Consider the following 23,555-nt stretch of genomic DNA (forward strand, 5'->3'; position numbering starts at 1 on the left):
CAAGATTGGTGTCAACAGACTGAAGGGAAAGAGGAGCAGGCATGGGACAGAGTAGGACAGGCTGCAATAGGGATGACCAAGGGCTCTGGCAAGGCTGAGAGGTCCAACAGGACCAAGGTCTTTGTCCCCTTGGCTCTTGCAGTTGCCTCTGCCACCAAGGCCTGTGAGGAGAAACTTTGCTTTGAGGCTTTCAGGCTCTACTAATCCAAGGGCTGTGGTCGGGGCTTGGCCTTTCTGCTTCCTAAACCAAACCCAAGTTTTTCTCCCCTGTACTTTGCCTTTGTCTCCCTGCAATCATGGCCTCCAATGAGCTGCTCTAACGAGTCCCTGGGAAGGTTTTAACAGTAACTACCCCCAGTGAGGCCAATCAGTGCTTCAAGGTACTTTGGGTTTTTCTTCTGACTTGGCCTTCTTGAGAGGCTTCTTCAGTCTCCTGGCAGTACCTGAGGATCATGGACTCAGCCCCAAATACTCCATGGGGATCATTAAATACTGCCAAGCCACAACTTATCCTCTAACTCTTGCCAAGGTTTCTGCAGCTAATTGGAGAGGTTTTTACTGCACAAAGCATCTGATGAAAGTGATTTCACAGGGTACATTTCATTACTTTTCAGCAGGAGTTGTCTCTTTGCAAGCAAACCACAGCAAAACCTGACCAGGTCTGATCAGGAGTACCACACTCTGCAGCCATCTGCTCAGTACAAATGTGGCTGATGGAGAAATGCTGCCAGGAGAAACTTCTTTGGAGGCTCTGGAGTTAGTTCCAACCTTTATTCTTCTTCTGGAGGCCAAAAGTGTCCTAGAATTTCCCACACTGCTCACTGCTCACCCTCACTTCCCACTACTCCCAGCAGAGCCCAGAGCCACAGGTGAGGGACAGGATCTGCCTTGCCAGGGGCTGGGGGTCTGGACTTGGCCCTTTGGATCAATGAAACCCCTCCAGATTTACTCAGCAGCAGAGCCACCTTTAGCTGCTTGTCCTGACCTGTCAGCACTGCCTCAGTTCTCTGCTCTCACCAGACCCTGGAGATTCTTCAGTGCCTCCAGTGATGCTTCCCTTGCATCTTCTGTCTCCTTCTGCTCTAACCAGACCCTGGAGACATTTTCCCAGTATGCTTCACTGGGACCCATTAATACTACAAGAAACTTCAGAGTTTGAATCTGACTTTGACTTCTAGAGAGGCTTCTTCAACTTCTCAGTCTCTGAGGTTCATGGACATGGCAGCAAAGCCACCAGAGGGCTCCTTTAAATGCCCTGGGCTGGTCTTCTGCTGCTGAGCTGGGCCAGGCTCCTTGGCCTGATGGAGGTGTGTCCCAGAGCAGCTCCTCTGCACAGCACAGCAGGGCTGAGGGCACTGCCAGAGGATGTCAAGGAGATGAGGAAGGTAAAGAGAGCCTCAAGGTGGCCAGGACTGGAAGTGTGACTGAGAGCTCACTGGAGGAGAAATCACTGTAGCTCCTGGAGGCATCTCCATCTCAGCAGCTGACCTTCAGCTGAAGGCTCCTGGAGTGAGCACACAGAAGGATGACCAAAGCCCTCCAGTTTCATCATGTGAGCAGCAGTGAGCAGAGCTGGGTAAGGAGAAGGCTTCACCCCTATCCCCTCTGTCTTTCTCTCTTCCCATCATTGTCTCTATAGCACTACAGGCCTGGTCCCTCTTTCTCCACCTCTCCATGGGACTCTTGTTCTCTGGGATTGGGCTGTTGGTCACTTTCTGTTCTGACACCAGAGGAACCTTCCTGGCAATTCTGTGTCCCTGCTGTATTTGAAGTTGTGATGAACTCTGCCATGGGTTGGTAGTGATGGGACTGAGCTGATCCAGTCCTCATGCAGCTCAGGGAGGGAAGTTACAATGAGCCTGAGAGAAGTGTGCCCAAACTTGTCACTGCCTTTTCCTCCTTGGACAGGTTTCCATGGCCAGAGACAGACAATGTCCAACAGCAGCTCCATCACCCACTTCCTCCTCCTGCCATTCACAGGCACAAGGCAGCTGCAGCTCCTGCACTTCTGGCTCTTCCTGGCCATCTACCTGGCTGCCCTGTTGGGCAACGGCCTCATCATCACCACCATAGCCTGGGACCACCACCTCCACACCCCCATGTACTTCTTCCTCATGAACCTCGCCCTCCTAGACCTGGGTGCCATCTCCACCACTGTCCCCACATCCATGGCTAATGCGCTCTGGGACATGAGGGACATCTCCTATGCAGGATGTGCTGCTCAGGTCTTTCTGTTTGTCTTCTTCCTTGGAGCAGAGTGTGCCCTGCTCACAATCATGTCCTACGATCGCTACGTTGCCATCTGCAGACCCCTGCACTATGAGACCTTCCTGGGCAGCAGAGTTTGTGTCCACCTGGCAGCAGCTGCCTGGGCCTCTGGGGCTCTCAATGCTCTGCTGCACACAGCCAATACATTTTCCCTGCCCTTCTGCCAGGGCAATGCTCTGGACCAGTTCTTCTGTGAAATCCCCCAGATCCTCAAGCTCTCCTGCTCCACATCCTACCTCAGGGAAGCGTGGCTTCTTGTGCTCAGTGTCTGTTTAGTCTTTGTCTGTTTTGTGTTCATGGTGGTGTCCTATGTGCAGATCTTCAGGGCAGTGCTGAGGATCCCCTCTCAGCAGGGACGCCACAAAGCCTTTGCCACGTGCCTGCCTCACCTGGCTGTGGTCTCCCTGTTTCTCAGCACTTCCTTCTTTGCCTATTTGAAGCCCTCTTCCATCTCCTCCCCACCCCTGGATCTTGTGGTGGCAGTTCTGTACTCAGTGGTGCCTCCAGCAGTGAACCCTTTCATCTACAGCCTGAGGAACCAGGAGCTCAAGGCTGCTCTGAGCAAGCTGATCACTGGATAGTGTCTGAAGCAATAAACTTTTTCTTCTCCTGCAGAGCAGTTCTGATGTCACTCAGTGCAGGCCCAGCCTGGCTGCTCGAATTCTGACTGCTGCTGGTGGTGTTACCCTTGTGAGAATGTGGTTCCCACACAAATGTCTTTCTTCAGACTATTTCTGGCTCAGTGTTGTCCTATTTGGTGTGACCCAGAGTGTGCAAACATGAGAAGCTGTGCTCCCTGTGTGTTCAACACAAGACAGGACCCTGCAGGGACTTGTTTCTCTGAGCTCCTTCCTCTAAGGCTTCTCTGGAGCTGCGGGGCAGTGCCTTTGTGTAGAGGTGGAGGGGCAGAGTCCCAGCACAGCAGCAGTGCGAGGGAGCCCCAGAGCTTGGGCTGTCCTGAGCTGCAGAGAGGGAAGAATGAGGAAGAGAATGACTTGGCTGTGTCCACCTTACTGGGTTGGACACTTGGTATACTGGAGATGTCACTTATGTGGCAGTAACAGGAGGGAGTGGCTGCACTGCAATTCACCGAGGGGCGGAGCGAGGTGCTAGGTGCCATTTTCAGAAGGTGTCTGAAAATCAGGGGAGAGGAAACAACTGCTGCCAGCATACAGAGCGGCAGAGCCACTGCCACCTCTGCTGCCGCGGTACAGATCAAAGCTGTCACCGCCCCTCGGGGTACAAGAGCAGTCCTTCCAGCCAAAGCCACCTCCTCGCTTTCTGGGCCTTGGGAGCAGCTTTCAAGCTTAAGCCACCGCTCGCCCCCTTGGATTTTGGGAGCCACTGCTCACCTTCCCGCTGCCGCTCGCCCCCACCACCACGGGACAAGCCAGCTCTGGTCTGCTTACAACTGCCACCTCCCCAGCCCTGCACCACTTACCACACTGCAGGCAACAAAGGGGAAAGGGGCAGGCACCGCGTTCTTGAGCATTCCCTTGATGCCGCTGGCTCCAGAATCGCCGCTGGCACCTTGAAATGGCAGAAGATAGTCCACGCCACAGCTGCATGCACAGCTGTCCCCTCAGAACCCATAAAACGCCCACAGGGTCACCCCAGCAAAACCTTGAACCCAACCACCAGAACCCAACAACGCCCAGATTCCCATTTTAACTTTTCCATCTCTGCACTTCTCCAATCCAATTTGCAGCGTTCCCACAGCAGCCATCCTCTGCTACCAATAATCTGTCCTGGTTCAAGGCCTGACAGATCCTCTATTGCCCCAAGAGGGACAAAAGAATGACACACACAAATGGATTGGAAAGTGATGGAAAGTTTATATGGAAATGCAATTGGTGTTTTACAGAAACTACAAAGCATAGTGGCAAGATATCCCAAAGCATACAGAGTCCCATAGGCCACACACTAAGGCCTCCCAACACTTCCCTTCACCTTACTGGGCTGGACACTCAGTGCCTTTGTGCAGAGGTGGAGTGGCATCTGTTTGCCATAGCTGTAGAGCTTGTAGCCCACGTGGGTTACTCCCTGTCCGAGTTGAGAGGGCAAAGGCTTGGCAGTCTGGGCAGGCATGAAAAAAAATTGCTTCAGACAAAATTCAAGCAATTCCTCCCCGGAAATATCTAGGTTGGAAAATTTTAGATGAAACCATTGAACCAGAAAACATTAAATTGGATATTACTGTAAAAATTTTGAATTATTTGCAAAAATTTCTAGAAACAACAAATTGGATACATCCATACTTAGAATTACTAATACCCGGCCCCTCCGCCTCAGGCGCCCACGTGGCTCCGGCAGCGCCAGCAGGGCGGGGGCCGCAAAGGAAGCCCCGCCCACGGCCGGGCAGCCGCAGCCAATCAGAGACGCCGGCAGCGCGGCAGCTCCTCCCCCTGGGCGCTGCCGAGGCACAGCGAGGAGCTGCCGCTGCCGGCCGCGGCCGCCATTGCTGCTGCCCCGCGGGGAGCGGCAGCGGGGCCGGAGCGCGGCAGAAGTGCCGGAGGTGCTGGCGGGCGAGCGGCAGCTGCCGGCTGGGGAGCTGCGGCGGGGCGGGAGGGGCCGAGGGGGCCGGGGAGCGCTGCGGGCGGCGGCAGCGGAGCGGGGAAGGCTCTGGCTGCGGGGGGCTGCTGGGGGCGTGTGTGGAGTTGGGGGGCGGGAGGGGCGCGGGGGGCAGGGGGCTCCGTGGGGCCGGGGCAGGGTTCGTGGGGTTGGGGTGGGTGGGGCTGGGGGCAGCCTCTGGAGGGGCAGAAGGAGGAGCTGTGGGGGTTGGGGAGGGGAGGCTGTGGGGAGGGCATCTGTGGGGTCTGGCAGGGCTGGAGTTTGGGGCAGGGGGCAGCGGTGGGGCTGGGGGGGGGTTGGGATCCCTTGGGGCTGGGGGTTGGGATCCCTTGGGGCTGGGGGTTGGGATCCCTTGGGGCTGGGGGTTGGGATCCCTTGGGGCTGGGGGTTGGGATCCCTTGGGGCTGGGGGTTGGGATCTGGATCCTTTGGGAGTCTCGGGGGAAAGCTGTGGCCGGGGTCAGGATCCCCTGGGGCTGAGGGGGATCTCGGGGCCGGGCCTGTGCTCCCGTGGGGCTGGCTGGGGGTCTGTGGGGGTCTGCAGTGTTTGGGGGGTCGGTGGGGCCCGGCTGCCCCTGCCTCCCGCAGCCTCCTGCGGCGCTGCTGAGGCTGCTGTGGCCGCAGGCTGTGCTGGGCGCCTCCAGCCAGGCCTTGGGCAGCAGGCGGCAGGGCCCAGCCAGGCCCCCGGGGGCGCCGCATGGAGGGCAGCAAGCAGCCCCCGGGAGGCTCCAAGGGACTTTGATGTCTTGCTGCTGGCCCGGCACGGCCAGCTGCAGGGACCGGGGGGTGTGGGGGGAGTGCCAGCCCTGAAGCCCTAAACAGCCTCCCCGGACCCCCTGTGCCCCCCTGGGCAGCCCAGGCTGGCCCCTGCCCCTAGCAGGAGGAGCAGAGGCACAGCCCAAAATGCCTCCTGGAGCTCAGAATGTTGCCCCAGGACACCAAAGTGAGAACCCAGGGCCCTGAACTGGCCCCCAGGGAACCAAACCACCAGCCTGGGACCCCAAAATGCCTGCCTGGGACCCTCACGTACTGTCCTGGCACCCCAAAAGTATCCCAAAGCAACCAAAAATGCAGGGGGTTGTTCTGTGTAGCAAAGTTTCTGACCAACAAGACGTGTGACACCGTCCATTTTCTGAAATACTGCTGATCAGTCAGCTTCCTACAGAGGAGCTTCCTACCCAGGAGCTGACCAGAGAGAGATAAGGACATACCTGAATTCCTTTCTGTGGCATTTCCTGGGGCAAGGGCAGGGGGTAGGGGGGTTATTCCTCCTATCCCTTGCTTCTTGGTAGTACCCTGTAGTATAGTTTGTGCCATGCTCATATCACTCCTGATTCATCCCCTGAGAAGCATCCAAGTTGCATTCTGCAAGGCTCCTGCAGAAAACTCCTTGTGGTGTGTTAACTGTGCCATGGACATAAAAGAAGAGTTGGCCTTAGCCTACGTTCTTGTAATTTACACATTGCATATGTATTTATATATTTGGAAGGAAGAAAGAGTAAATAGTATCAGTTACAAGCACCTGTGATATCTCTGAGCCCATTTATGACTGGGTCCTAAAACTTGGACACAGCTTGAGCAGCCCCAACACCCTTGCCGGTGAGCAGCGCAGGACAAACGTTTTGCCCGAGGGCAATGCACACTGCTGCCACAGCTTCTGCCTGAGTTTCTGTGATGTGCAGCATTTGCCTCAATTTCCTAGTTCCATGTCCCTGTGTGAGGTTATCAGCATTTGGGTTTTTCTTATTTTTCATCTTTTCAAATGAAAATGTTTGGAGTTTGAAGTTTTAAATTAGTAATATGAAGTGGTGTTCTACTTGACCACATTTTTTTGTCTGCCAGTGGTAATCTCTCAGCCAGGATATTGGGCCAAGTGTCTTTGCTCTAACTCCTGTTGGTTTCTTTTCAAATAAGGATCTTTTTGGCCCTGTTGAGGCATCTTTCTTTCCCCATAAAATCAGGAAAAATGTAGCAAGTAGGTTACAACAGCATCTGTTGTGATTGAATCAGTCTCCTAGAGGAGATGAATGACAACTTTTCTCTTCGTATAGTAGAAGTGCTTGGAGCTGTGCTTGGCATCCCATGAACACAGTACTGTGGGTGTTTTCATGGAAGGGGATCATATTTCCTTTATTTATAAATGATATGGCAATATTAATCAAAATCATAGAATCAATAAAGTTGGAAAAGACCTCAGAGATCATCAAGTCCAACCTCTCATCCAACGCCTCCTAACTAAACCATGGCTTCAAGTGCCACATCCAATCTCTTTTTGAACACCTCCGTGGACGGTGACTCCACCATCTCCCTGGGCAGCACATCCCAATGGCAAATTACTCTCTTTGTGACGAACTTTCTCCTCACCTTGAGCCTAAACTTCCCCTGGCACACCTTGAGATTGTGTCCTCTTGTTCTGCTGCTGGCTGCCTGGGAGAAGAGACCAACCCCCACCTGGCTACAACCTCCCTTCAGGGAGTTGCAGAGAGCAAGAAGGTCTCCCCTGAGCCTCCTCTTCTGCAGGCTAAGCAACCCCAGCTCCCTCAGCCTCTCCTCACAGGGCTGTGCTCCAGACCCCTCCCCAGCCTCCTTGCCCTTCTCTGGACACCTTCAAGTCTCTCAATGTCCTTCTTGACCTGAGGAGCCCAGAACTGGACACAGGATTCAAGGTGTGGCCTAAGCAGTGCTGAGCACAGGGCACAAGGACTTCCCTGCTCCTGCTGGCCACACTCTTCCTGATGCAGGCCAGGATGCCATTGGCCTTCTTGGCCCCCTGGGCACACTGCTGGCTCATGTTTAGGCAGCTGTCAATCAGTACCCCCAGGTCCCTTTCTGTTTGACAGCTCTCAGCCACTCTGACCTCAGCCTGTAGCACTGCATGGGGTTGTTGTAGCCAAAGTGCAGCCCCTGGCACTTGGACTTGTTGAATGCCATCCTGTTGGCCTCTGCCCATCTGTCCAGTCGGTCAAGGTCCCTCTGCAGAGCCCTTCTGCCCTCTAACAGATCAATATCTGCTCCCAACTTGGTGTCATCTGCAAACTTGCTGATGACTGACTCAACCCCCTCATCCAGATCATCAGTGAAGATGTTAAAGAGCACAGGGCCCAGCACTGATCCCTGGGGCACACCACTGGTGCCTGGCTGCCAGCTGGCTGTGGCACCATTCACCACCACTCTCTGGGCTCAGCCTCCAGCCAGTTCCTAACCCAGCTCAGAGAGCTGCTGTCCAAGCCAGGGGCTGACAGCTTAGGCAGCAGTTTGCTGTGGGGGATGGTGGCAAAGGCCTTGCTGAAGTCCAGGTCGACCACATTCACAGCCTGCCCCACATCCACCAGGCAGTCACCTGATCATAGAAGGAGATCAGGTTGGAGAGGCAGGACCTGCCCTGCCTGAATCCATGTTGGCTGGACCTGAGCCCTTGGCCCTCCTTCAGGTGCAGTTATTGCCCCCAGGATAATCTGCTCCATCACTTCCCTGGCACTGAGCTCAGGCTGCCAGGCCTGGAGTTTCCAGGTTCCTCCATCCGACCCTTCTTGTGGATGGGGACCACCTTGACCAGTTTCAGTCCCCTGGGACCTCTCCAGTGAGCCAGGACTGGAGGAAAATGATGGAAAGTGGCTTGGCAGCTCATCTGCCAGCTCTCTCAGCACCCTGGGATGGATCCCATCTGGTCCCATGGACTTGTGAGTGTCCAAGTGGCTCAGCAGGTCCCCAACTAATTCCTCATGGATTTCCAGGGCATCACACTGCTCTCTGACCCCATTGCCCAGCTCAGGAGGCCACTGGTCCTGAGCTCCTGCCTTGCTGTTAAACATTGAGGCAGGGAAGGTGTTCAGGACCTCAGCCTTTGCCTCATCTTCAGTCACAGTGTTCCCCTCCAGGTCCAGTAAGGAGTGGAGGTTCTTCTTGCCCTTCTTTTTAGTGTTAATGCATTTGTAACAATGCTTTTTGTTGTCTTTCACAGAGGTGTTCAGCTTCAGTTCCCACTGGGCCTTTGCCTCTCTAATTTTTCTCCTACATAATCTAACAACTTCCTTGAACATACCTGGAGAAGCCTTCCCCTCCTTCCAAAGGTGATACAGCCTCTTTTTCCCCTTCAATCCTCCAGGAGCTGCTTGCTCACCCATGCCCAGAGCCTTCCCCTGGGCTCATCTTTCGGCACATGGGGACCGCCAGTTCCTGTGCCTTCAAGAGCTCCTGTTTGAAGCAGCTCCAACCCTCCTGGACCCCTCGGTTCTTGAGGGTTGGTACCCAGGGAACTTTGCCAATAAGTTTCTTAAAGAGGCTGAAGTTTGCCCTCCTGCAGTCCAAGGTGAAGGTTCTGTTGGTACTCCTCCCTATCTCCCTGCATATTGAAAACTTCACTATCTCGTGGTCACTGCACCCTGGGCAGCCTCCCACAGTCACATCCCCCACCAGCCCTTCCCTATTGGAGAGCAGCAGGTCAAGCAGAGCCTGACCCCTGGTAGGCTCACTTAACAGCTGCGTCAGGAAGCAGTCCTCTATCCGCTCCAGGAATCTTCTGGACTGCCTCCTCTCTGCTGAATTAAGTTCCCAGCAGGTATCTGGCAGGTTGAAGTCACCCACAAGGACAAGATCTGATGATCTTGAGACAGCCTCCAATTGCTCATGGAATGTTTCATCTGCCGCCTCCTCCTGGCTGGGTGGTCTGTAACAGACTCCAACCAGGATATCAGATTTGTTGGGCTGCCCTCTGATTTTAACCCACAGGCTCTCAATTCCCTCATCTTCCACCTCAAGTTCTGTGGCAGAGAGTGACTCCCTAATATACAGAGCCACCCCTCCTCCTCTTCTCCCTCGCCTATCCCTCCTAAAGAGCCTGTAGCCCCCCAGTGTAGCACTCCAATCATGCCTGTTGTCCCACCAAGTTTCTGAGATGGTGACTATATCATAATCACCCTGGTGGGCCAGGACCTCCAGCTCCTCTTGCTTATTGCCCAGGCTGCCTGCATTGGTGTACATGCACTGCAGCTGGGCTCCCCACCTCTCAACTGACCCTACCTTGTGCCCTACTCTTTCCTCTGCAGAGGGACAGATATCCTCACCCACCCGCTTCAGACCTAGTTTAAAGCCCTCCTAATGAGCCCTGCCAACTCCAGTGCTAGGACTCTCTTACCCCTCCTAGATAACTGCATCCCATCAGGACCCAGCAGGTCAGGTGCAGTAAAAGTTGCCCCATGATCGAAGAAGCCAAAGTTCCGCTGCTGGCACCATCCCCTGAGCCAATTGTTGATGGTCTGGGTTCTGTTCCTCTCAGTGTGCACCTCTGCCACTGAGGGAACTGAGCAGAACACCACTTGAGCTCCTGCCCCATCAATCGTCCAAAGGCCTTGAATTCTTTTTTTAATCGCCCTGGTGCCCTTCTTGGATCACCAGCAGAGGACAATAGTCAGAGGGATGGATTAGCTTTGGGATTCTCCCTGTGATGTTCCTTAACTGGGCTCTGGGTAGGGAGCAGACCTCCCTGTGGGATGGGTCGGGATGACATATGGGTCCCTCAGTACCCTCCAGGAGAGGGTCCCCAACAACCATAACCCTTGTCCTTTTCTTTGTGGAGCTGGTCGTTATAGCTGGTGGGGACTGCTTGGCCTCAGGCTCCTCTCCAGATGGCTGCTCCTCAGCCCTCTCATCCCCACCGCCCTCAGCCTGCAGGGCCTCATACTTATTATGCAAGGGCAGCGGAAGAGGAGGAGAGGGCCAGGGTGGATTTCCCTTGCTACCGCTGACAGGGACCTGTATCCATCCCTCCCTGTTTCCATGGACACTTCCCTCAGCAGGGGAGATCTGCAGGGCCTGCTCCCACTTATCTAACTCCCTTTCACTTTCCCTTATTGACCTGAGCTTAGAAACTTCATCCTTCAGCTCAGCCACTTCGTCCTTTAACTCCGCCACCAGACTGAGGAGAAAGCTCACCTGCTCACACCTGACACAGGTGTTTTCTCCTTCCCCCTCCATTCCAAGTGCCAGGCTCCAGCACTCTCTGCAGCCAGCAGCCTGGACTCCTGCGTGCTGATGCACCAGCTCTGTCTGGGTACACAGTTTTTCTAGCCTTTGTGTGTCTTTCTAGCCTTCATATGAAAATTGCCAAATGTCTCCAAAGGTTGGATGTGTGGTTAGAATATATTTACAGTGGGAATATGCAGGATTTGGGCAAATATAACAATTTAACAACTCTCTGCAAACCAGAAGGAATAGAACAGAAAGAGAATACCCTGGGAGTGAAATGGCTCTCGACCACAGTGGGGTGGGGGGACGACTCGACAAGAACCTTTATGCCAAAGAGGCAATGAATCAATGACTCTCAGCTGGTTGTACCCAGGTAGGGAGTGCTGCTGCTGTGTGGGGTAGTTCAGGCATGTCCCAAAAGGGTGGGCACAGGAAGCCAGGTATTTCATCCCATAATGCCCTGCTCGCCTATAAAACATCAGCAGGGGGTCCTCTCTTCCTCTTTCTTCCCTCACTGCTGCCTAGGTAATGGGGTAAGCCGCCTCTCTTGGGCCTGGCTAGGCCCAAGGCTGGGGGGGGGGGGGAAGGGGGGAGAAAGAGCCCTGGGGGGTTTTGGGTGTACCCCCAGGTGGGGGTGGAATGTTCTTGGGTATGTTTTGGGATCTCTCTCTTTTGTCATGGTGCTTGTGGGTCTCTGTAAAACTTTCATTGTTTTTCCATTTAAACTTTCTACCATTTTTTGCAGTCTGTTTATCTGAGGCTTCTCTTTTGCCCATGGTGGGAGAATTGGTCTCTCAACCTACCACACTGTGTGTTAGAGGCCTTGGGGCGCTCATGTGCCCGGCCCGGCAGGTTGCCAGCAGGAATGCCATGGGCTGGCTCCCGCAGACAGCAGGCTGTTAATGATGCTATCACGATGGGCACTGGCTTTGTCCTGGGTGAATTGAGGCATGGCAAAACCCTGGTGGCAAGGGGAAGCAGGCTTGGCTCTGACTCCTAAGCTCATGGCTTCTCTTGTAGCTTGTGGTGTGTATGATCATGGCTTTATCCCAGGCACTGGACCAGGCAACTCAAGGCTATGCAACTCGAGGCAGTTTAAGCCAGACAAGGTCCAAGCAGATTCAATCATGCAAGGCTAAGCAAGGCTTGAGCAAGGCACAGGTGACTAGATATCAGCCTGTATATTAATATTGCCTGAGACTGTCTGGACCAATAGGGCATGAAACCAGCACATAGCTACCCAATGGGAAGGGGTTCTGCTAGGCTGTGGCCAGAACCCCTGCCCTTACCATAGGTACAGGGTTGTTTACCAGACACGCATGGTCCTGTCCCCTTTGTTTCTTTTCCAGCATTACCCTGGCTTTCTGCAGGAAGGAGGGGGGAGAGTGGGACCATGTCTAGACACCTTAGTGTCTGTCTGGGTTTGTGCTGGGCCCATTTGGCCCTACCATTGTAATTGGTGATCCTAGAACTACAGTGATGCAGCATGGGTTCAGCTCCCCATATGTGCAGTCATGGCTTTGTGGAATGTTCACGAATGAGTTACGACTGTTTGACATTAAGCAGTTAGCCTGAGAGTAGCCTAGCAGTGGGTGGGGGAAGAAAGAGCCTTGGGGGTTTTGGGTAGACCCTCAGCTGGGAAGAAAAGTGTTGGGGACCTTTGGGTGTGCTGTAAGGGACTCTGTATGCTTAGGGGTATCTTTGCCACTATGCTTTGTAGTTTCTGTGCAACACTTCCTGTTTTCCATTTAAACTTTCCATCACTTTTCCAATCCATTTGTGTGTCATTCTTTTGTCCCTCTCAGGGGCAAGAGAGGCTCTATCTGGCCTTAAACCAGGACAACTCTTTACAGTCTTAAAACTTCTAAAAATTCCTCAACACTCTAAAAAAATTTCTTCCCCCTTCTGGGTGGGTGGAAAGCCTGAGGGAAGCCCCAGGTCAGCAGGAATCTGTTAGGAACACTGCTGAGCTAGGGAGAAGGTTTTAGAAGCCCCAGGCCTGCTGGAAACCAACAGAGCCCCCTAGTGGAAAGCTGACAGAAGCTTTCCAAGGGCTTCCAAAGATCTCCCTGAGATCCCCTCTACACCATCTAAAGAGCCCCAAAATCAATCCTAGAACCCTCCAGATCCCTCAAAACACTTAACATACCTTGACTCCCCTTCAAAAAACACCTCTGAGATGCCCCTGAGACTGTTCCCAGCAAGACACTCTCAAGACTCTTCTGAAAACCTCACTTTAACCTCCCTGAACTGGGCATACAGCTCCAGCCCCATTCCTAGGGAACAAATGCCCTCAATATTTGGGCATTGTGGGCAGGAATGTCTGAAATAAAAGCAAGCACACAGGATTTGGGTAACTTTGGCCTTGTATTGACACAACTGGGCAATGAACAGAGTGGGTTTTACCCCAGGGAGACACAAAGAATTGGGGAAGACCCAGAGAAACCCTGGCAAAGCTCAGCCCAGCTCCAATGGCAGCTCTAGCTGTGCCAAGTCAGCACTGTAATTGTTCTCATCAGCACTAACTGGTGTTCAGAAGGGCAGGAGGTGTTTGTTCCTGTCAGAGCCCCCAGCCTCTGAGAAATGCAGAAGAAAAAGAGGTAGTAACCCACATGAGCAGGGCCAATGGGACCAGGTCTCTGCCCGATGGAATAAATGCAAATGGAGCAAGCATACTACTTTGAGCAGCACGCTGCCTACAGTGCACTTACAGAATAGGTATGAGGCTCTGCAGGAGGAACAGGTCATTGGTAAGGTTGAGGACTCAAGAAGGTCAGAAGCTGCACCAGTGACAGGTATGAGGCTCTGCAGGAGGAACAGGTCGTTGGTAAGGTTGAGGACTCAAGAAGGTCAGAAGCTGCACCAGTGACAGGTTGCCTCAGGCCAGCCGTCAAAACTAATCTGGAAAAGAAACCTCGTAGGGTCATCATTATAGGAGACTCCCTACTGAAGGGAGCAGAGGGCCCAATATGCAGACCAGACCCATTTCATAGCAAGGTCTGCTGCCTCCCTGGTGCCCAAGTAAGGGACATTGTAGGTAAAATTCCCAACCTCGTGAGTCCTTCAGACTACTACCCACTGCTGGTCTTCCAGGTGGGTAGTGACAATGCAACAATGGGAGGCTCACAATCAATTAAAAGAGACTTCAGAACCTCAGGGCAACTGCTAAAGGGATCAGGAGCTCAAGTTGTGTTCTCTGATATCCCTCTAATATCAGCAATGGATGAGGGAACATTGAGGAAGAGCCAAGAGGTCAATTCATGGCTCCGGGGCTGGTGCCATCGACAGGGCTTTGGGTTCTACAATCATGGCTTGGCTTACAAGGCACCAGAGCTGCAAACAACTTATGGGACACACTTGTCCCAGAGCGGGAAAAGGATCCTGGGGCAGGAAGTGGCAGGTCTCATTGATAGGGCTTTAAACTAGATTTGAAGGGGGAAGGGGTTAATAGTCTCCTGCTGGCCAGTGACAAACAGAGGGGCAGCTCACCAGAGGCAGAGGGATGGAGAGCTGGTGAGGGCTCTCAACTTGCTGCCCTGAGGCAAGCCACGAATGATGCACCAGGACACTCTGTGGAAACCAAGGGGAATTGGCACAAGAAGACAACAGGGCCAGGCCAGCTGAAGTGCTTCTATGCAAATGCACACAACTTGGGCAACAAACAGGATGAATTAAGGGCCACTGTGCTGCTGGGATGCCATGACATAGTGGCTATTACTGAAACTTGGTGGGATGATTCCCATGACTGGAATGTAGGGCTGGACAGGTATAAGCTCTTTAGGAAGGATAGGCAGGGAAGGAGAGGAGGTGTTGCCCTCTGTGTCAATAACCAGCTGGAATCAGTGGATCTCCACCTGGGGAGGGATGATGAGCTGATTGAGAGTGTATGGGTTAAAATTAAAGGCAAGACAGGGGAAGGAGATATTACTGTGGGGGTCTCCTACAGGCCACCTGACCAGCAGAACCAAGCAGATGAAGCCCTCCACAGGCAAATAGAAGCAGCTTCCAGGTCACAGGCCCTGGTCCTCATGGGTGATTTCAACCACCCTGGCTTCTGATGGAGGGACAACACAGCAAGGCACCAGCAATCCAGGATGTTCCTGGACTGCATAGAAGACAAATTCCTCCTCCAAATGGTAGAGGAAACAACAAGAAAAGGTGCTATGCTGGACCTTGTTCTCACTAACAGGGAAAGGCTGGTAACCAATGTGAGGCTCAGAGACAGCCTTGGCTGCAGTGACCACGAAGCAGTTGAATTTAATATCCCCAGGGCAATCAGGAGGAAGTATTCTAAGCTTACGACCCTAGACTTTAGGCGTGCAGACTTTGATCGCTTCAGGGATCTGATAGCCAAAGTGTCATGGGACGAAGCCCTAGAGGGAAGAAGGACCCAGGACAGCTGGTCAGTATTCAAGGACCACCTCCTCTGTGTCCAGGAGCAATGTATACCAAAAGAATGCTAGGAGGCCTGCCTGGATGAGCAAGGAGCTACTGGACACACTATCACTTAAAAGGAAACTCTACAGGAAGTGGAAGAAAGGACAGCTAGAACAGGGGGCATATAAGGAAGCTGCCTGAGCAGCAAGAGACCTGGTTAGGAAAGCCAAAGCAGAGTTTGAATTGAATCTAGACAGGGAAGTTAAAGGGAACACCAAGAATTTCTACAGGTATATTAATGGCAAGAAGATGACTAGGGAAGGTGTGCCCCTCCCCCCAGAAAGGAAACTGGTGAAATGGTCACAAATTACATGGAAAAGGCTGAGGTTCTCAATGACTTCTTTACCTCAGTCTTCACTGCAAGGGCCTCCAGCCACACTCCTGGAGTTATGGAAGATAATGGCAGGGACTGGGAAGAACTGCCCTTCATAAGTGAAGATTGGGTTCATGATCACCTTAAGAACCTGAAAGTGTTCAAGTCCATGGGACCCAACGGGATACACCCATGGGTACTGAGAGAACTGGCAGATGAGGTTGCTAAACCCCTCTCTATTATATTCCAAAAGTCCTGGCAGTCTGGGGCAGTCCCCACAGACTGGAAAAGGGGAAACATTGCTCCCATTTTCAAAAAGGGTAAGAAGGAGGAACCAGGGAACTCCAGGCCAGGCAGTCTCACCTCTGTGCCCAGAAAGATCATGAAACATCCTCCTGGAGGCACTGCTGGCACAGAATAGTGAAGAGGTGATTTGGAGCAGTAGCATGGCTTCAGCAAGGGCAAATCCTGCCTGACAAACCTGGTGGCCTTCTATGAACAGGTGACAACATTAATAGATGAGGGGAGTGCAACTGATGTCATTTACCTGGACCTGAGCAAAGCCTTCGGCACTGTCCCGCACCACATCCTGGTCTCCAAGCTGGTGCCACACGGGTGTGATGGGTGACCACTAGATGCATACAGAACTGGCTTGAGGGCTGCACCCAAAGAGTGGCTGTCCATGGGTCCATGGCCCAGGGGAGGCCAGGGACAAGCAGAGTCCCTCAGGGATCAGTCCTGGGGCCAGGCTTTGTGGGTGCCATGGACAGTGGCACTGAGTGCACCCTCAGCAGGGTTGCTGATGACACCAAGCTGTGTGGTGCAGCAGACAGGCTGGAGGGAAGGGATCCATCCAGAGGGACCTTGACAGGCTGGAGAGGTGGGCACAAGCCAACCTCAGGAGCTTCAAGACCAAGGGCAGGGTCCTGCAGCTGGGTGGAGGCAATCCCAGGCACAAATCCAGGCTGGGCAGGGACTGGCTGGAAAGCAGCCCTGAGGAGAGAGTCTTGGGGGTGCTGGGGGAGGAGAAGCTCACCAGGAGCTTTCAGTGTGCACTTGCAGCCCAGAAAGCCAATCAGATCCTGGGCTGCAGCAAGAGAAGTGTGGCCAGCAGGGCCAGGGAGGGGATTCTCCCCCTCTGCTCAGCTCTGCTGAGACCCCACTTGGAGTACTGCCTCCAGTTCTGGAGCCCCTATTGCAAGAGGGATCTGGAGGTGCTGGAAGGTGTCCAGAGAAGGACCACGAGGATGAGCAGAGGGCTGGAGCTGCTCTGCTGTGAGGACAGACTGAAGGAGTTGGGGTTGTTCAGTCTGGAGAAGGCTCCAAGGTGACCTCATTGTGGCCTTCCATGATCTGAAGGGGGCTCCAAGAAGGCTGGGGAGGGACTTCTCAGGATCTCAGGGAGTGACAGGACTAGGGGGAATGGAATGAAGCTGGAGGTGGGGAGATTCAGGCTGGAGATGAGGAGGAAGTTCTTCCCCATGAGAGTGGTGAAGCCCTGGAATGGGTTGTCCAGGGAGGTGGTTGGGGCCCCGTCCCTGGAGGTGTTTTAAGCCCAGGCTGGATGAGGCTCTGGTCAGGCTGATCTAGTGTGGGGTGTCCCTGCCCATGGCAGGAGGCTGGAACTAGATGATCCTTGTGGTCCCTTCCAATTCTGACTGATTCTATGATTTTGGTGGCAGAAAGGTCCTCTCAGGGGGATCACGATTACCCCAACAGATTCTGGGTGGATTTGTGCCTTCCCCTCCGTGTGGGCCGGTCTCTGGTGTGGCTGCGGCGGTGCTTGGTGAGGTGGCTCTTCTGGGTGAAACTCTTGCCGCAGTCGGCACAGGTAAAGGGCTTCTCCCCGCTGTGCAGACGACGGTGCTGGGTGAGGGTAGAGCTGTCACTGAAGCTCTTGCCGCAGTCGGCACAAACATACGGCCTCTCACCGCTGTGGATGAGTCGGTGCTGGATGAGTCTGGTGCTCAATGTGAAATTCTTGCCGCACTCAGCACAAGGGAACAACTTCTCTCCGGTGTGGATGCGGCGGTGGACAGTGAGGGTGTCGCTGCGTTTGAAGCTCTTACCGCACTCAGGGCAGGTGAGTTTCTCACTCGTGTGGCTGTGGCGGTGTTGGGTGAGATGGTTCCGCTGGCTGAAGCTCTTGCCACAGTCGTGGCAGGTGAAGGGCTTCTCACCAGTGTGGGTGCGACGGTGGATGATGAGGTTCCTCCTCTGGATGAAGCTTATGCCGCAGTCAGCACATGTGAAGTGCTTCTTGCCGCTGTGGGTGCAACGGTGGTGAGTGAGGGCTGAGCGGCAGCTGAAGCCCTTGCTGCAGTCAGCACAGGTGAAGGGCTGGGTACCAGGCAGGGGGCAGTGGTGCTTCACCAGCTCTGAGCCGGGTGGGAAGCCCTGCCCACACTCAGGGCACTGATTCAGCTGTTTGGGTGGCACAGAGGGGGCTGTTATGACTTCATCTTCTTTCTCTTCCTCATTTTCATTCTCACCACCCTCCTTCTTATCATCATCATTTTCACCATTAGCCTCCTCATCACCCTCCATGATATCCTCTTCATCCTCCTCTTCCTTGGGGCTGCACTTTGGCTGCTCCATCTTGTTCTCTGGGTGGTTCTTCTCATCCCAGCTCCTTTCTGGCTCTTTCTGTGAGGCCATGCTGGTGGGGGAAGAGGTCACAGCTGTGTCCCAGGGAAGATGGAAGCACTTGAGCTGAGGAGCTCAAACCCTGAGATCCTGCCTGGGTCATGACAGTCCCCAACAGCCAACACCTTTCAACAGCAAATTTTTGGCTAGGAGTTTGGGAGACAGACTCCTAATACCTGTGCTGGGGGTGCTGAGATACCCTGGGACACTTAGGGTCCTCTCTCAAGCACCCTGTGCCCAAACCCTGCAGCACTGGCAGGGTGGTTCCCAGCCCAGGCTCTTTCCTTCAATCTCTCCTGGCTCAGACAACAGAGGCAGCAGCACTGACCCACACAACCAACCCTCACCTGCCTGAGGGGCCCCAGACTCCCACCACAGCTGATGTCACTCAGAGCTCCCTGAGGGTTGAAAAGTGATGGATAGGAGGCTCTGGTGGAAGTTGGGAGGTGCCACAGGAATCAGTGGGGTCCCAGTGTTCCACTCTGTTCTTTACTTGCTGGGCTGTCCCAAAGGGCAGATCTGCAAACTGCAGTTGCCCAGCCCAGAAGTGGAGATGCAATGGAGAGAGGACACCAACCCTGCAAGAGGGAAGCAAAGGGCTCAGAGGAGAGGACTGACCTGCAAGGGATGGTTCAGCACAGCCCATGGCCCTACACCAATGCTGGGCCCTGCTGGGGGCACAGCAGATGGACAGGGCTCCTGGAGATGGCAGGCCTTTAGGCCAGACTCAGCTCCTTGCCCAGCACACAGAAATCTGCAGGGCAGCACCATGAGAGAGCTGCCTCCAGCCAGCTTCTCCCAGACCTTGGCTGCAGCTCTTGCTCTGGCCACAGGCCTCTTCCCTGGCCCTGCCCACAGACCACTTGAAGCATTCAACACCTTTCAGAAATGCTTAACAAGGCTCACAACCACCTGAAAAGTCATCCAAATCTCTTCCCAAACTGTTCAAAGCTTTTCAGAAGTCATTCACATCTGTTCAGAACTCTTCCAACTCATTTCACAGAGATTTTGGGGTGTCTCTAGGCTCCTTTCACACTTCAAAAACACTGAAAAACATTTAAAACTGTCTGAAAAATCTCCAGAATCTCTTCATGATTCCAACAAAACTTTGCAGGAGTTAAGAAAACCTCTTCAGAGCTCAGAAAGCTCATTGGGCAGAGATTTATGTCAGTTTCTGCCCTGCTTTAGCCTTCAAGACCCTAGAAAAAGGCTTCAACGGGCTTCAAATGGCATTAAGAATCTTCTTCATAGAACAGTTGGGGTTGGAAGGGACCTCAAGGATCATCTAGTGCCAAACCCCCTGCCATGGGCAGGGACCCCAGAGTAATTGGAGATTAACCTAGAGTAAAACAACACATGGAAGCAGCACAATAGGAGCCGCACCGGGCCGGGGGGAGGCAGCGCGACAGGAGCCGCACCAGGCTGGGGGGCAGGAGGCAGCGCGACAGGAGCCGCACCAGGCTGGGGGGCAGGAGGCAGCGCGACGGCAGCCAAGCCAGGCTGGGGGGCAGGAGGCAGCGCGACGGCAGCCGCACCAGGCTGGGGGGCAGGAGGCAGTGCGACGGCAGCCGCACCAGGCTGGGGGGCAGGAGGCAGCGCGACGGCAGCCGCACCAGGGACGGGGGGGGGGAGGTCGGCAGCGGCACAACGGGAGCTAAAAAGCAATGTATGGAAGCCAAGAGGTGTGAGGGAGAGGCTGATCAGCTATCCTGATGTGTGGGAATTGGAGCAGCAGAATCTAAGTCCCCTTGGAGAGATCAGGCAGGTAACAAAGAAGTGTTGTGCTTGTAAGTTCCAAACTGGGATGAAAGCCTTCTGGCATCTGTCTAAAGGAGGCAGCTGCCCTTGCTAAAATGCTTGAATTAGCAGAGCTGCAGCTGTTGTATCTTGGCCCTTATGTCCCATCAGTTGTTTCAGAATACAGAAACACCCTCAGGTGTGGCAGGAAAATGTCTTCAGTCACCACTTGGGAGTCACTGATGTGCTTCTCATCTGTGAACTGAAAGAGGGCAAGACAGGAACCTTGCGCGGTGTGCTTAGAGGCTCAAGGGCTGCTTGCCCTGCAGGAAGGAAGCTATCAAGCACCATTGCAATGCTCAGGGGCTGGCAGTGCTTATCTAAGACCGTGGACAGATAACAGGAAACAGGTCAGGGAGAACTCAGCTTCTTCCTGCCGGAGTGAGCAGAGGAACAGGACAAAAACAACCAAAAGAGCAGAGGTGGAGAGGAAAAATGCAACTAAGGAAGAGCCTCCCAAGCTCACTGCCAGGGGTGGACAGGAAGAGCCAAATGTAAATGTGTCTTGGCTTAAGGAGGAAAAATTTGACTCCCAAAGGAAGTAAACTGAAGAGGCTCTGGTGGAATTGGAAGAGAAATGCAGAGTTGGAACCAAACATCTACAGGAAAACACAGAGCAGAGGAATCCTTCACACCTAACACACACACAGGAGACATGAACAAACCCCAGAAACCTTCCCCCAACCAGACTAAAGCACAGGCCCCAGGGCTCCCTTCCTCCCCCCACACTGCCTCCCTTCCTTCAGGAATGGGCAGTAGTTCAGCTGGCAGTGCATGGAACTACGAGTGCTGAGGTCATGGGTTTGAATCCTGCAGCAGTCAGCAGAGCCAGAGATGAGCTTCTTTCTTGGACTGTGACTGTTTGACGCTGTGCCTTTAAGGAAGGGGCACACTGGCTAAATGTTTATAAAATATTTTGTATTCTAAACGAATTTCATTGGCGAATTATTGTGGGAGGTGATGGTCTTAGACCCAGAGCAGCTGGGACTTTGGGCAGTTTTCCTTTCTCCGCTCTCCCTTTCAGCTGGACTGCTCTGGGCTTCTGGACAAGAGATAAGAACTAACTCCTGTACCAGGCCTTCCTTTGTCTGCCTTGCTAATCGCCCTTTCTCTCTTTTTCTACCTCTTTGGGGGAGAAGGGAGGTAGGGGGGTGAAGGGGGCACAGGGGGAAGCCCCCTCTGTTGTGGGTCTAGTTTCTGATTGTGCTTATTTGCTGTATATTTCTGTATCTATTGTAAAATCCCTGTATTTGTTGTGTTACATAGAATCTGCTTCCTATATATAGAGTCTGCTTTCCCCGACTCAGTCTAGCCGTGGTTTCTTTCTCAGTGGGGGAGGGAAAGCGGAGCCTTTCCTTTCAACCCACCACAAGGCCTAAGCAGGCTGAGACTGCACAGTACAAACTGGTCAGGCCCCTGCAGGCCACAAAGAGGCCTCCTCCCCCATGGGAACCAGGGAAGGACTCCCTGCGGAGAGCCAAAGGAGGGAGACAAGAGACCGAGGTGGCCTTGCTGCCAACTTACAAAGAGCCAGCAGAGTTCTGGAGACTGAGTCACAAAATTACAACTCCCTGGCTCCACCTCCTGCCCTGCCCCTGCAGGACTGCAGCTTTGTGGCTTTCCTTAAAGGCCTCAAATGAGCACAAAATTCAGAGGAAGCAGCAGGAGTGTGGAGCAGCTCAGTGTGCAGTAACTGTGGACAAGTTGTGTGCAGGCACAGAGGGCAGCAGGAAATCTGCCCCCTGTGCCCAGCACTGCTCATAAAGGAGTCCAGAATGCAGCTGAGCAGTCTGGGCTGCTGAGCTTGGCTACTTCTCTGGAGCACTCAAAAGCCAAGAAATCCTTTCAGAACTGCTGAAAACCTCTGGGAACCTCACAAAAACCTCTGACAAACTCTCCACAACTCACAGCAACTAACTCTGGAGAGACCTCAGGGAGGCTCAAGGCTGATTGCTCTGCTTGGCAGTCTCCAAAACCACTTCAAGAGGTTTCAAACTGCCTTCAAAATCATCAACAGCTCTTGAAAACTCTCCCAGCCCCCTACAAAGTCATTAACAGCTTGCACAGCTCTCAGAGCTTCCTCCAACCACCTCAAGCTGCATTCAAATCTCTTCCCTAAGGTTGCTGCAGAGACTTTCATCACCTTTGGGCTTCTCAAAGCTCCTCCAATATCCCTGAAAAATCATCCAAACCTCTTCACATTTCCTCAAAGCCTCTGGAAAACTCTGCAAAACTCCTCCAAATCCCTTAAAAACTCTCAAACCCTCACTGGGAAGAGACTTGGAGAAGCTCTTTGCCCCAGCCCTGCCCTGCAGCTGGAGCCAAGCTGGCACCAACCTGGCTGAGAACTCCACCTACTGGCACTGCCCTGCATAGCCCTGGGCCCCGCAGGGAAAGGCTCTCAGCATGCCCTGGGGCCTGCCCAGACACTGCCCTGCTCTGCTCCTGAGGGTCTGCTGGGGGCTGTGGGATTGGATCCCTTGGGGCTGAGGGTTGCAATCAGGATCATGGGCTGGGTGGAAGTCTGGGAGGTTCTGGGGGTATGGAGTATCACAGTATCACCTCGAGGATCATCGAGTCCAACCTGTCTCCACAGACCTCATGACTAAACCATGGCACCAAGTGCCACATCCAATCCCCTCTTGAACACCTCCAGGGACGGTGACTCCACCACCTCCCTGGGCAACACATCCCAATGACGAACGACTCGCTTGGTGAAGAACTTTCTCCTCACCTCCAGCCTAAACCTCCCCTGGTGCAGCTTGAGACTGTGTCCTCTTGTTCTGGTGCTGGTTGCCTGGGAGAAGAGACCAACCCCTTCCTGGCCACAACCACCTTTCAGGTTGTTGTAGAGGGCAATGAGGTCATCCCTGAGCCTCCTCTTCTCCAGGCTAAACAATCCCAGCTCCCTCAGCCTCTCCTCATAGGGCTTGTGCTCAAGGCCTCTCACCAGCCTTGTTGCCCTTCTCTGGACATATTCAAGTGTCTCAAGAATTTGGGGGTTTGATGGGGCCTGGCTGACCCTGGCACACTGGGTAGGACAGGAGTCACCTGGGCACTACAGGCCCTGATGTGTCCCAGCTGTGCCCCCACCCAACAGCAGCTGCAGGAGGGGCCAGGGTGGATCCTCCCCCTCCAGCCAGGACAAGGAAAGGCTCAAGGCCAAGGGGGAGAAGCTGAAGCAGAAGCTGGCAGCCAGCAGACACAGTCTGGGGGGCTGGGAGGAGTGTTCCGGGCAGGGGGGCTGTGGGTTTGGGGTGATTCTGACACCTCCTTAACCTCTCTGCCCAGCTCTGCAGAAGGCCCAGCACCAGGGGCAGGCACTGTGCTGCCAGCCCAAGGGCTGAGGCAGGAGCACCCCAGGCTGCTGGCCCAGCACAGCCAGATGCAGGCACTGGCAGTCTGGGGAGGATAAAGGCCTGAATCCCCAAAACAGCCTCCCCAAACTCCCTCTGCCCCCCCAGGAAGCCCACACTGGAGCCTGCCACAAGCAGGAACCAAGGTGCAAAACAAAATGCCCCCAGGGAAACCACAGCAGCAGCCTGAGAGATCAAAAGGCC

At 53.9% G+C, this 23,555-nt stretch overlaps 1 protein-coding gene across 1 annotated transcript; it reads left to right on the forward strand.

Moving 5' to 3' along the window:
• The first annotated feature begins 1,906 nt into the window (after window positions 1-1,906).
• Window positions 1,907-2,849, forward strand: LOC128898628 (olfactory receptor 14A16-like). Its single transcript, XM_054174109.1, has one exon. It carries the CDS (start codon window positions 1,932-1,934, stop codon window positions 2,847-2,849), a length of 918 nt encoding a protein of 305 aa, XP_054030084.1. The 5' UTR covers window positions 1,907-1,931.
• Window positions 2,850-23,555: the final 20,706 nt, after the last annotated feature.

This window comes from Dryobates pubescens, chromosome 28, assembly GCF_014839835.1.
Source record: "Dryobates pubescens isolate bDryPub1 chromosome 28, bDryPub1.pri, whole genome shotgun sequence".
Taxonomy (NCBI): domain Eukaryota; kingdom Metazoa; phylum Chordata; class Aves; order Piciformes; family Picidae; genus Dryobates; species Dryobates pubescens.